This window comes from Acanthisitta chloris, unplaced genomic scaffold (genome assembly GCF_000695815.1).
Source record: "Acanthisitta chloris isolate BGI_N310 unplaced genomic scaffold, ASM69581v1 scaffold14902, whole genome shotgun sequence".
NCBI lineage: Eukaryota > Metazoa > Chordata > Aves > Passeriformes > Acanthisittidae > Acanthisitta > Acanthisitta chloris.
In genome coordinates, this window is record NW_008660003.1 from 7,915 (window position 1) to 22,442 (window position 14,528).

General features: G+C 37.5%; 1 protein-coding gene across 1 annotated transcript; it reads right to left on the reverse strand.

Moving 5' to 3' along the window:
- Nucleotides 1-2,390: 2,390 nt before the first annotated feature.
- Nucleotides 2,391-13,312, reverse strand: LOC103797426 (sentrin-specific protease 7-like; the record flags this gene model as incomplete). The annotated part of the gene is made up of 11 exons (XM_009069643.1): nucleotides 2,391-2,528; nucleotides 4,551-4,701; nucleotides 5,924-5,992; nucleotides 6,227-6,264; nucleotides 6,517-6,569; nucleotides 6,981-7,162; nucleotides 7,939-8,031; nucleotides 9,575-9,694; nucleotides 10,592-10,708; nucleotides 11,874-12,007; nucleotides 13,050-13,312. Coding segments are annotated over 11 exons (1,358 nt in total), but the record flags the coding sequence as incomplete, so codon positions are not given.
- Nucleotides 13,313-14,528: the final 1,216 nt, after the last annotated feature.

The following is a 14,528-nucleotide window of genomic DNA, read 5'->3' on the forward strand; positions in this document are numbered from 1 at the left end:
GAAAGTTATCTTTGGGGAGTTCTAGCAAATAAAAAAGGAAGCACGAAGGAACCTGGACTGTAAATTTTTCACATATACTTTCTAGCTTTTACCACATACCTGGTAAATGCAAATGACAGGAATGGGGTGGGTTGTGACTGGTGGTCCCATAATCACTCTTGAGACATATTCAGGTTAAGAGACACATACTGTGTATATACTTTAAAAGCAGTAAGATGGCCTGCCTTACACTTAGCTCATCAGCTGGGAAAAGAATGGTAATGACCACATTCAGCAACTTCTGGAGATTATTTTAATATCAAATGCATTGGCATTCTCATAGCACATATGTAACAAATCTAAAAAGGCAATCCTTTAATGTTATAAAATCAATTTAAAAAATTTCATACATTGCTTTTGCTTTTAAATATCTATAAACCAGTCAATCTAAAAAAGAACAAATTACTTTATGATGAAAACTAACTTTACAATGAGAAGAAGCCCAAACTATTTTTTCATAAGGGAACACTGAAAATATTCATTAGTTAAAAAAAGGTATAGAGAAAGGTCACATATTCCTGCATTTTACCTTTCACCTGTTTTACAATAAATACACAGAATAATATTGTAAGTAATGCTGATGTTGTAATTTAGGTGATGAAAGACACAAACTCTGGGATGAGAGGGACAGATGCTGCAGTGCAGGGGGGTAGTAACAAACTACAGAATTAAAGTAGAAACAAAGACAAAAAATACACAGTAATTGCACTATGCTGCTCACAGCTATACAGAAGGTAACTGTGCTCAGCAAATTGTTTTGCTTTAAAATTGCCTCTCTTCTCCAGAATGAATGCTTCCTGGTTTGAGAAACAATAAGGGAGGTGTGGAGGGGTGTGGGTGTTGGATGACTGTACAGAACCTGAAGTTATCACTGGATTTTCCAAATGCTAGGTTTCAGAGTTGTCTTGAGGGATGGGGACCCTGAGAATTCTGTAATGACGTAAATGCACATCTTTGGGCTGCCCTCAATTTTTATCTTAACTCTTTATCCTACTTCCAGCTTTATGAGTGCTTATTTTGTAGATCATTGTATGACACAGGTGGGTTTGGTGGTTATCAGGCACACAATTCTTCTGAAGGGTGAGATGACACTTAAGTTTACTTACAATGGGGAATGGGAGAAAGTATCCTCTTAATCTTCTATCGTGCAGTAAGTACAGAAAAATAGTGTGCACATCAAAATGTTATTAGTTTTGTGTGATCACTGTCCGAGGAAAAACTACATAAATACGTATTAAGACAATGATAAAACTTGTGCTACATTATCAAATCAAGTCTGAGTTCAAATACTCAAATATTCAAGCATCTTTACTCAATTCTCCTAAGCAAAGTATAAATCCTATTTGTCTTATATGCAAATTACATATCTTAAAGACATATCATATAAACATAATGACCTTATTTTTCAGTAAAAAACCTCAAACTTTTAAGGTTGTTAAGCCACACTCTGATTGCCTTGGTAAAACAGGTGGTGTCATAAGACTGATAGGAATAAGTCCTCAAAATCAGGTAAACAGCATGAAAAATCTACTGCCTACATGTATTATATTGGTATGTACTTTGAGAGTAAATTTTCTTCTAAAGCCCAATAGGGAAAAAAACCCCACCCTTCAAAAAACCCCACTCTCAACTTTAAAATAATTCAACAGCCACTCTCAAGCAAATGTCTTCCTCTCACAGAAATATATTTTTATGATGAAAATGCTAGGGAGAGGGGAAAAAAATAAAAGTCAAAACTTATGAGCCTCAAATCTTGGCAGAATTTTCTGACACATGCAGATTACTTCTGTATCTAATCAGAAACAAAACAAAAAATACATCTCTAAAGAGAGTCAATATTATATCCTTAAATTAAACCAATACATAGTATTCATTCCATCTGCATGAGCTGCAAAAACAAAAGAGACATAGTACAGTAAAAAAATCCTGTCTTCAGGCCTGACTCCTATAAGATCATCCATGTTTATAGAGAATTATGAAGAACAGTCTCCAAAAGATGAAAATATTTTTACATCCTTGTGGCACATGCCTGTAAGTAGCTTTCACATTCCCAGTAAAAATCAGTAATCAATCCATATGCATTAGCTTTAACTTACATATTTACACTTTTATCTACAACTTTCTCCTCCCCTCCCCACCCCCCTCCCCCCACCCACTGGCATTCTAAGACCACACAACACCATGGGAAGAAAACAAAATCTTTCAATAAATACACGCTGAACAAAAAATACTTCTTGTGATGTCTTTTTTTTATCTTCCTTGCAAGGCAGGGAGAGACCAAATGCTGCTAAGCAGAGTTCCAGTTACTTCCTACAGCAATGTCCTTTGGCCAATCTGCCTTATTAGATTTATTAGCTGCTGCTGCCACTGTGCTGTTGGAAGTGCAGTTGCAAGATCAGGTCTCGAATTTCTTCTCTTTTGCTTCTGATCACCTGACGAGAGAACCAATTCTCCAGATGCAGCGGCTGCTCAAAGTTAACTATGGGATTCTGGTAACAGAAAAAGGAATATTTATGGCATGAATTTCCTAAAGCAGCTTTCAAAGATAATTTCAAACCCTTCCACTGCTGCAGAGACCAAGGAGGCACAAAGAAGTTTCCATACAAGAGCGACAGGCTTCAAAGTCAAATTCCAGTTCCTCTATCATAACAACATACACATACTCTTACCAAAAGGTACTCATGGTAAACACCAAACAGGTTATCACCACTTCTCGTAAAGATACATCCGTATTAACACATCTTGAAGGCAGATTTCATGAATTTTGATACAAGTAGACAAACTTTTGATAACTAACAAGGGATAGATGCATTTTGGTCACAAAACACACAATTGCAATCACACTATAGCGAAGGATCATGCATGCAGCAGTTAAGCACGCTGAGATTTTGCTGCCTCAGGCATGTGTTTATTCTGTCATGAGCTGATCTCTCTGACAGAAGACATCAAAAAGTAAGAATACTGGTAACAGTTTTAGTGGGACATGAGAACAGGAGAAATTGGAACAAAATAGGATAGCAAACTGAAGTGGCTGAGAGATCTTGGCAGCTTTGGCAGTAAGCACAACATCACATCTGATTTGAAAGTCAATTTTTTTCTTCTCTCCTGCTTCATTCTTTTGCCCTGCTTATATTTCTCCTTCTCCTTCCTTTGAATAAAGTTGTATATTATAATTTGAAACAGCAGAGCAAAGAGCACATCATGATTTGTGGTCTACGAGTCCCAGTATGTTTAGGACCAATTACAACCACTCTGTCCTGGCCTTGCTTCTGCAAGTAGAACACGACCCCACTGTTAGAGAATGGGCAGTTCAAAGGCATTGGTAAATAACTTCCACCTACATAAGAGTTCAAACCTTCTACTACAGAATCATAAAATGGTTGAGGAATGAAGGTCACTCGGGTCAGGAACCTGTCAGGGTAGTTAGAATCACCCATAGGGTCCAGGGTCTGTGAATGGTAGGCTGCTTCCTGCTATCCGAAGAGGGCCTCATCCACTTCTTGATCTTGATCAGGTGGCCTACAGCAGATGCCCACTGTTCTGTCACCCATATTAGTCTGTTCTTTAGTCATTACCCGTAAGTAGGGCTCCTCATCCAACCCAAGGCAGAGATCCATGCTCTGTCACATCAAGGGCAACTCTATCTTGTCTTCCCTGCCTGTCCTTTCTGAAGAGCCTGTATCCATCCATCACAGCACTCCTGCCACATGAGGTATCCCACAACATCCCCATGATCACAGCAAGATCACAGCCCTGCAACTGCACATAGATCTCCCATTCCTCACATTTATTCCCCACACTGTACAGGTGCTTTGGAACAGTAATCCATTCTCCTGAAGAAGAAAAACCTGTCCACTGCCCAAGGCCCCACACAAGGCTTTGCATGCACAGGAATTTCAGAGAATGTGGACCACACATATAAGCATCAAAGAAGAGCCACTCAAAGGACAGAGTGAGAGGACAGTGCACTGATCAGGGGGGAGGAAGAGTTGGGGATACCCTAGAAGGTAGTGCCTGCAGCCCAGGACCTGTAGATGTTTAAAGGCATGTGCTGAACAACAGAGAGGCTCCCTTAGCTCTGTGCATTCCCTTTAAGAAATTCCCCCTCCCTATCCTTGCAGAAGATGCTGCCTGTAGAGCCAATGCACAAGCTGACCAAATTTTAGATGCTACAAGAGGAGGTACACAGAAAGATACAACTTTGTAACATCTGCACTATACTCATTGGAATCCAAATACACCCAAATAGTCAGGGATACTGAATGTGTCAACGTAAAAGCAACATTAAACCACAAAGTCAGAAATGTCTGAAGACAGACACACATGAGAAACCAGATACAAAGACACCTGCCACTACTTGAAAAATGGGTTTCATCTCTTCTTCCTCAAATGGCTTTGACACTTTTGACACTGAGCATCACAGGCTTTTGTATCTGGCCATTTCCTTCAGAAACAGGTTTCTGGGGTTTAAGGTAATTTGAGGGAAAGGGGAAGGTAGTTTCCATTTGTACCTGGAAGAAGCTTTCCACATATTGCAGCAAGTAGACCCCACAGTCACTGCTGTTATCTTGTTTAGGCACTCTGGGACAGAGGTCAATCATTGTTGATTTACTGAATTCCCGATGTGTTTTTCGTTTAGCTTGCCATTCCACTTCAAGGTACCTAATAAAAGAAAGCAAACAGTTGAAACACTTCAGAAATAACTCCCAATCTCAATGCATTTTGGCATACTACTCAATATTGTTCTGGAGCTGTCCAAAAAGCTAAAATAGCCTTAATCAATTTCTTTCACAGAAATTGGCAAAAAAATTCATACACCATTTCCACTATCCAATATTCTGTGGCACTCAGAGGCATCTCTACCATATAATATGCTGCATACAAAACAGAAATATGCATGATGTTATTTAAAAATAGTTATTTGTGCTGACTCTCTTCAAGCTATTAGGATAACAGGACATTTTTAAACCTTAACTAGAAGAGTAACTCAAGCAATCTTTCCTGGCTATCACACAGATTTTTCCTGGGTGCATCCTAAGAGGCCAGCAGTGGTTTTTTTAACCTTAGAAAAGCATTAAAAAACCCCTTACAGGTGACCTTACAAACAACTTCAGCTACAATTGCCCCAGTGCAACCCTTGCAACCTACTAGCATAGAAGGTATATAAAGAGATGTTAAAAACCTTAAGAGATCTATTCTTTAAGGGTGAGGACTTCTTTGCTATCAGGCTTTTCTAGTGTTCTAGTGCTTCAGTAGCAACACATTGATAGATGTTAAAGTCATTAGGAGTGTGTAAAAGTACTGAAAGCTTTAGGACATTCTTTCAATACTTATATACTTATCACACAGAAGACTGAATATATTTTCACTCTCATTTTTCAAAACTAATAATACCATTTCAGTATAACTATACTGACACATCAAGCTTTTAGACAGCTTCAGCCTAATTTCTACGTTTTTGCACATAGATAGAATTTAACACTAATTCTGTAAGCACCATCAAAAAAATGAACATCAGCCCTTTGGAAAAGGAATCATTTAAATTTAAAAGTATTAATTTTAAAACTGTTTTTCTACCCTTAAAAACACCCTAAATTATTGAACTGAATGGGATAAACCCTCCCCATAGCAACAACAGCTCCTCTACTTTCCATAAACTTATTTTATTATTTTAAAAAGACTGTCTATTTTGCAGTTTTTGCATTATATCTGGGCTGCAGAACAAAACTGGAAGCCTCTGTATTTACACTGCAGTTTTCTTTGCCATGACTCTTCATGGATTTTCCTTTAGCATTAGAAATATACACCTTTATAGCAAAAAGTATTTTGAGTATAGAAATATGACCAGCATCATCTCTTGCTAAAAACCAGAAACTGTACTTACTCTCTCAAAACCTGAACTGTTTTCTGCACAGAACCAGCTTTCAGAGAATCTAAGATGAGTATACAGGGCCTGTATACAACAAAAAAAACAAACAAAAAACAAATCATTGCAGTCTTTCATTACCACACTATTGAAGCAAATATTTTGTTTGCATACAGCTTACCAAGAGCATCAACATCTGAATCAATGTGGTAAAAATGGACAAGTACCTACAGTTGTGGCTTTGTGACAAGTAACTGAATTACTGAAGAATTTCTCAATATAATTTAATGTTACAGTATTAGAAAGAAAACAGAAACATACCTTTTACAAATCTGCCTGCTGGAATTACTTAGGGAGATCTGAAAGAAAATTAAAATAGTCTTTAAAAATGACAGCAATTAGAAACTCTAACATCTTCGCAGACTTAAAGCTGGTTAGAGAAGTTCTCATTTCAGAAGAAGGCAGAAACTGATATATTGTTTTTAAAAGCACATGAAGGCACAGCAGAGCAACACAGATCAGCAAAAGAAGACTTAAGGCTAATTCAAAATACTGCAGGCCATGCAAACACTGATAGCTACTGCAAAAAAAAAGTAAAAAAAGGCACTTACTTTAGACAGAGCTGAATCTATAACTGAAGCACAAGCAGAAATTTCATTGCCACCTAGTACAGAAGAAAAAAAAATTAAAGTATTAAGAAAATATTTCCTAACTGAAATATTTTTTTCATTTTCATGACTATTAGTATCCAAAGTAAGATAGCGAAGAACTAGTTTATATACTAATTTTGAACACTCCCTTCTGAATGTTCAAACAGCATAGTTACTGAGGGCCTTCCTTCCTGATAAAACTCTTACTGAAATCAAACAACTTTCCAATCAGCACCAATTCTACATATCCCTTCCAGTATTTTCCAGAGTTGCAGACAACTTGCAGTCCTTGCTATGCATGGTAATATAAAAACATACTACATCAGTCTTCATGTCTTATCTTCCACATAATTTCCTTACCTCAGGGATTAAGACACAGCTAGAACTGCGTATGGCTTGATACAATTTTCTTCTAGATTACCTACCTTTTGAGAATAAACTTCTCTTAGCATCTGTTTTTCCTTCATCCCTGAAGAACACCGAACCAGTTCTAGTGTTCTCACTCTCTGAACGAAGAGGAGACTGTAATGTATTCTGAGGGGGACACTCCTCATACACAGCTTCTTCTAACCATGGAAAACAGATAACGGCAATGTACCAATGAGACCTGCCCAGCAGAGGAGAGAGGGGAAAAAAGATGTCAAAACTACATAACATTTGGTTCTGAAAAGGCAATGAAAAGTTTTTATAACACCGAGAGCTCATGGACAACTGCTCTGTGACAAATACCCATCATTGCCATGTTCCTTCATGGCATCTTTTTTACTTTGCATTGTGGCATGACAACAAAAGTACATATCAACTGCTTTTAAAAAACTCAACAAACCCAAGGCAGCAACTTTTCAGTGTTTGAGCACCCATCCTACCCAGTAATGAAAAAAAAGTAATAATCTGTGATGGTGATCCCAGTTTTGAACACAGCCTGATCTCTTTCTGCAACTGTTTTGCATACATAACTCTCAATGACTATTCAGTTTCCCTGAAGTTTCCATACACAGGTGAGTTATTCAATCAGGCCAAGGCAGAGACTACAGAAATACTAATTCTATCTATTGACACTGAGTTACTGTGATTTCTTTATAGAAATATTACTTAAGTGCAGAGGAATCATCATAATGGCACTTAAATTATTCTGAAAAACACCTAATGGCAATTTTCAGTAAACCAAAAACCAAAGGTGCAAAGTTTACTGAAGACAACTGATTAAACATTCAAACTTTTGAAGAGTCTGCAAAATTACTCATTCCAAACCTGTTACTTCTTCAAAATCTAATGTGTCATGTCCAATGATTCAACCTTACAGCCATAAATTTTTACCACCACAAGATTCAAATATTTAAACCCTTAAATATAAAAAAAGATGTTGAAAACACATAAACTTACTCCTCATTCACAGGCACAAAGATATAATCTTTACTGAAGATATTTATGCGACGAGTCCATGTTCTTACTCTTCTGTGTCGTCTCTGTGCTGCCCTGAAGAAATCAAATTACAATTTTTGTTTGAATATTTTCTTTTTAGTTATATTAAGGCATAGACATTAGTACTCCTACATCTCCCCAATCCCTCAATGTGTTTTGGATTTACTCTTGAAATTTCCCTGACAGATTAAAAATTAAACAGCACACCATTGAGCCTAGATGACTAACAAGCCACTTCTGAACCATCTTAAATTCTTCTGGAGAAAAAAATCATGCGTAGATTTGAAAGGACTTCTTGAAGTTATTTATGGAGTTATTTTTTATTAGATTAAATGTAAAAGTCTCATAGAAACATCAGTCAGTCTAAAACCAGATCTATAGTAACATCCATGAATCAAACTTCATGATACCAGTTTTGAAGGCCTCTCTAAGCAACTTTATATTTTGAAGGAGAAAGCTAAATGCCTTGCACAAGGTCATGCATCACACCTGTAGCAGACAGAAGTGAAAGCAATTCCATCCAGTCCTGAGACTTAAATGCTGGAGCACATTTAATTTCCAGTTCTACAGACATAAAGCATGAGGACAGGATACTAGGAGAATAAGAAAAATCTGAGAAGAAACCTCAGTTTAGATTTTCAGCTTACTTAGTTTACACAGGTTGAAATAGAAGCTTCAATAAGAGCTGAAGTCAAAATTCTACTCAGGAGATACCCCTGTTATTATTCTGATTTCATCTTCATCTTTGCCCTTATTATTATTCTGATTTCATCTTCATCTTTGATTAAGAAACAGAACTTCAGCATAGGACGAATGGGAGAAAAGGAGTGAGGAATGGAAAAAACAGGCTGCTGTGGGACTCTGAATGGGCCAGCACTAAGTGAAGACTTGCTGCCAATTTCCTCTGTTACATGACTCTAGAAGCACTAGAAACTTCAAGGGGGAAGGCCCATTTACAACCTGGAAATGGAGCTTTCTCACTCTAGTGCCTGAGCACTGTGAACAAAGTGAAGCAAAGGGTGTTTATGTAAAGAGTGCTAGGAATGCTTCTACCCTTCAGACAGACTTAGCAGGAGACAATGTGACACAGGGTTCTTGAGCTGTTAATTATATCTTTTTATGAAACTCAATTCCAGTGTGCTCAAGTGTTAAAAAACCCAAATGTTTAAACTTGGTGTGCAATAAAATTTTCTTAGTAAATGTTCAGACAATAACTTGTTACCAATATGTAAAGTGAAATATGTGGTAAATTCAAAAATATTTTTAGAAATGCAATTTCTTAAAATTATGCATACCTTGCAAAACTCTGATTTTATAATAAAAATATCAAAATACAAAAAATAATTGTCTGATATAAAGATTCAGATAAAACTGGAGAAAGAGGATAATATTTGCATTCATATTCAGTATGAATGACATAGATTTTAAGGAAAAACACTGGTATGCTTAAAATGTGAGTTACAACATTTAGCCACTAATCCTTTGGAGAACATCAATTACTATTTAATGTGCTAATTAGTAGATGATCTGCAGAACTTTCAAGTGGCATCAACAGATAGATTATTTCTAGTCACAATGGCATCTAAAGTGAACTTACGAAACTTTGACATCCCCCTCAGAGTTTTTTTCTGCCCTGGTCAGGCACTTATAGAAGAAACTGCTAAAAATGTGCGTACGGTCAACAACATGTTTTGGTGCCTTCTCCAACATCAGGTATCTACCAAAGAAAAAAAGAAGGTAATTATTAAATTCCTTTTCTAGAAAGTACCATTACTGATTTAAAAAAAAAAAAAAAAAAAAGGACAGTTAATGACTTAGCATAGTCAGGTTATGTTTACTAACCAGTTGCCTTCACAGCCACTAATCATGCCAAACTTTTCTCTCTACTCTGTCCTAACTATTCGCATGGGTGACAACATCAGAGGATGGAACAGCCAAGCAACTACTAAGAATGCAGTCAGTTTTTGCCCCAGATTTGTGCTCTGGTATTCAAGCTTCTGAATTTATTTTACAAGCTAGGTATCTAGCCCTTGCAATTAAGACAGGCTTGAAAACCTAACCAAGTATAAACTTCTGGAGTGTTATACTCTTGCATAAACAAAAAGCATAAAACAGGTCAGTACAATAAATAGCCCATTTTACTTCTACGGGTTATGCCTGTGAAAGTTAAGGCAAATATTCCACAAGTACTTATTAGTTCACTGCTTTCTGTAGGAGATCTGCACCAGAAGAATTCCTGAAATTGCACAGAATAGCAGAGGATGCTCCAGTTCGTGCAAACTTAGTAATTAAAATATTAGTACAGACCCTCTACTTGGTTCAACTGCCTACTTAACACTGCTCAGCACTTTCTGTTCTGTGAGATCACCTAGAGGCTTTTTTTTCCGTCCAGTTATACTATCTGGAATATATCATGGGGGACAAAAAGAATGAAATTGAAACAAATGAAACTGCTAAGAATACACAAAAGCTTTTTTAAAAGTCTGACGTACAAATCCATCACCCTGTTACTTCTGAGGTTGTTGTATTGTGTTTAGTGACCAACATTTCAGTAACACTTAAGTCCAGACCAGGGCCCAGAAGGAAGGGTACAAGAAGAGCTGTGATTACTTACTTAAGATAGAAATCAATGATGACATCATTGAGAAACTCTCCATGTTCTAAGCACTCTAGGTCTTCTCTTGTGACTCCCAGTCCTCCTTTTGCAGGTGGGGGTGGATAAACAATTAAACTAGAAAACATAAAGCATGTCATAAGAGTGACAAACTGTGTTTTACATGACATTCTTCTTACTATGGCTGTTTCACACATAAAAGGATTTTCGACAAAACCTGTTAAACGTAGTAGTTCTCAAAACTGTTGACTAACTCAAGAGTCCTTTACTACTTCTTCCTCCAATAGCTAAGTGTTAACAAAAGAAACAGTCACACCAATGCACACTGAAACTCTAAGAAAAACTTTTGAAAAGGAGACTATTTTTACCTTCACCTTGTTTTTCTGTTTTTTATAAAAGTAATCGACAAATGGCTATATAAAATAAGTGGTCTGAATGAACAGTGATTTTCTATTAAGATCCCAATAAGGACTCTCACATTTCCAAGCAAAGAACCTGGGCTTACACATCATGCAGCATATGTATGCTAAGTGTTTTGAAACTGCCCAAGTTACTTCTACCCTAGTATTTAAAACCAACAAAAAAGGCTCTAGATTAAAACCTGTATTACTAAAGTGGAACCATGAACTGAGCATTTCTGCCCTTGCAGAAACCAAACAACTGCAATACTGTCAGTAAAAACAGTTACAGCAAAAGGCAAGAGTTCTTCAGGGCAATTTACTAATGTTTGCTGTACTAGAAGTGTGAGGGCTAATAGGCAGGACACAACTGAGGCATGTCAGTGCTCTCCTAGCATCTTGCTGCACTAATGCCATTTGTTAACCAAACTCCTGCACTAACAAGTAAGCTGTATGACAAACTAGTTAGAAATAGATTCAGTGTGACAGAACAGTGGCAAGAAAAAATTACTTAGATTTAAAAAAAAGGCTCAGCTTAAATTAGCAATAGTTTTGCTAAAATGGACTTAGATGGACACTCAGAAACCATAAGGTCACTACCACCCCCATTGATGCACCCATGAAGTGACCTTGCAGTCACAGTTCAGATATTCCCCAATTTCTGTGAGATTTTCTGCCATCCTGTAACACATCTGGTTTGTCTGTTAACTATTAGGATGGAAAAGGAATAACTACACTCATACTTGGTGATATTTCAGATTTCTAGAGCAACTTTCACACAACACTTTAAATCAACTAGAGAATGGTAGTTAAGTGAGGATTTTTATTTTAACAATGTTTATTCAATTTATTTCCCATTTCTTATTTATATGAAATAAACTTACTTCTCAACTGCTCCTGTTTCTCTTACTTCTTGCAATCTTCCATTCTGTGCAGAGGACAAAGAGATAGAATAGCAACCACAATTCTGCTTACTTGCAAGGACATAACTGGGCCTGACCACTTTTACTTTTGATTCCTATCAGGAAAAAAAAAATCCAAACAATAATAATAGTAAAAAGCATTATACAGCTTGGTATGTAAAACAGAGCATACAGACCCCAAGCCTAAAGCCCACAGGAGTACCCTGCCTCACTGAGGAGGATTCTTGCTGGAGAGTGAAAGTTATATCCCTTTTAAAATGATGAAAGGTCTTAATCTGTACAGAATCTCTCTAAAACTGTTCAAGCATTACTTAGCCAAGTAACACAAAATTGGTTTTGGAGAAGAAACATGACCTGAAAGGATAGAGACAAGTATCAGACTATCTTACTAGGAACTGTGTATGCTTGGAAGGTTTAGAAATCTAGTCCTTAAACAATTTGCCTAACAAACACCACAGATATAAGCTGTCTGGCTCCCTTTTTAAGTTCCCAGTTTCATGAACCGATTGATCTGTTGTCTCTGTGATTTTACTGGTGGGAACAAATATATGTAATTTCTGAAGTGACAATGATGTGGGGTTTAGACATTTCCTCCTCAGAGGAATTAAACCATGACAAGACATTAACTCGCACAGACTCACCACCCCAGCATTTCAAGCTGTGGAGACCCTACAAGTATATCCAGAGGCGTCTGGAGAACAAAATACACAGCTCCCTCCTCTGGTGCATTTTCAGCTCAACCAAAAAATGGCTCCATCACTCATTACTTGATTACCTCCCAACTTGGTGCCCTGGAGACACCACAAGGGCAGGAAATCCCTGTGGTTGTAAGTATACACAACCATGAGTCAATCTAAAGTGTCAATACTTGCCACTTATTGATGAGGTCCACACACTACCCCTCTGTGGACACAATGCAGTTGACTGCAAATCTTGCAGTCATCATGACTGATACTTTTTGAGCTATGGATTAAGAAAGAAGGCTGATTTAAAATTTACTAGAATGTGTGAATGCTAACAGGTAGTGATGAATAAGCTTTTTGAGCTATGGATTAAGAAAAAAGGCTGATTTAAAATTTACTAGAATGCGTGAATGCTAACAGGTAGTGATGAATAAAGCAACAGCTAAACACTCACCTGAACTGCAGGTTCACAAGCATCTGAGGTATTCTCTTTTGGCATATATTGACTTAGTAGATCCTGATGGTGACTCATGAAAGAACTTTCTTCAGGAGAAAGATCCTTAAACAAGGGAAATGCTTGCTTCAAAGACAAAAACTCAGTGAGATCTGGTGCTCTGTTCTTCTTGCTCACATCTGTAATCAGTTCAGTCAGTCGGTCTTCTTCCCATTTTGTGAGTGATTGGGACAGTTCAAGAAATAAAAATTCACTCGATTTGGCTGGAAAAAGGAGATAATAGATAGTATTAACTATTGGCAAATTCACTCGATTTGACTGGAAAAGGGAGATAATAGATAGTATTAACTATTGGATTATGTTATTAAAAACTTCTCTACACACCCACAGAGAAGCACAGAGAGACAACAGCAAGAGGGGGAGCTCACACCCCCCCCTGCCATGTTCAGCACAGGGACCATCAGCCCACCAAAGACCCATCTCCACAAGCCCAGTGGAGCACAGGGGCAAAAATGACAGGTAGGAACCAAAATTAAGGACTGTGAGGAACAGACACAAGGTCTGGGCCCTTCCCAGGGCTCTACCAGGAGAGCCTCAGCCTAAGGGTCCAGACCTGAAACCTGTGAAGATGAGTCAATGCCAGAGCAACCTTTGGACTCATAGGTGGTTGCTGCTGTGGTGGTGTATGGCATGTGATGGGAAGAAAGGGAAGAGCATTTTGTGATTGCACAGGACTTAATAAAGGATATTTAAGCGAAAAACTAAAGGCAGGCAAACGGAGGCATTCAGGTGACTCAGGGAGGAAGGTGTGTGGGAAAATAGAGGGCTAAGGGCATAAAAATGACCAACTGCATCTATATACTTTTTTGGTCAATACAGTTGTCTGGCCATACCATGTGCCTTGATCAGAATAGCTTCTCCTGCCTTCTTATAGAAGTCCTTTCTAACTCTCCTGGGTGAGGAACTCCTCTGACCACTGTCAGGTAGTCAGAGCCACCATGATACATTTTCCTCTAATATTAACACACTAAGAAGGCAGAGTAGATCCACAGTAAAAATTTCTACAATCTGTGCAACCATTACTGATTTGTTTCAACAAGTCTCTACAAACATTTCAAAGTATTTACACTACTATATAAAATTAAAAGGCATAAATCATTAAAATCTAGTAACTCATGAACGTTTCTCCTACAACAAGAATGTAAACAAGCCATTAAAATTTAGTAACTCATGAACATTTCTCCTACAACAAGAATGTAAACAAGGTAAATAAACCTAAGATTAAAAGATGCCTCACAGCTTCATACTCAGATTCCACTCATTTCACCAGGAACTCTGTCTACAGGGGCTACCAGTAACTTTGGTTAATTTACATCAAGCAAATGTAGCTCTCTGATGAAATTTCACACAGTATTTTGCTTCAAACTACTCATACTTCTGATGTAAAGTTAACAGTACTTATATATTTCTGCATACAGG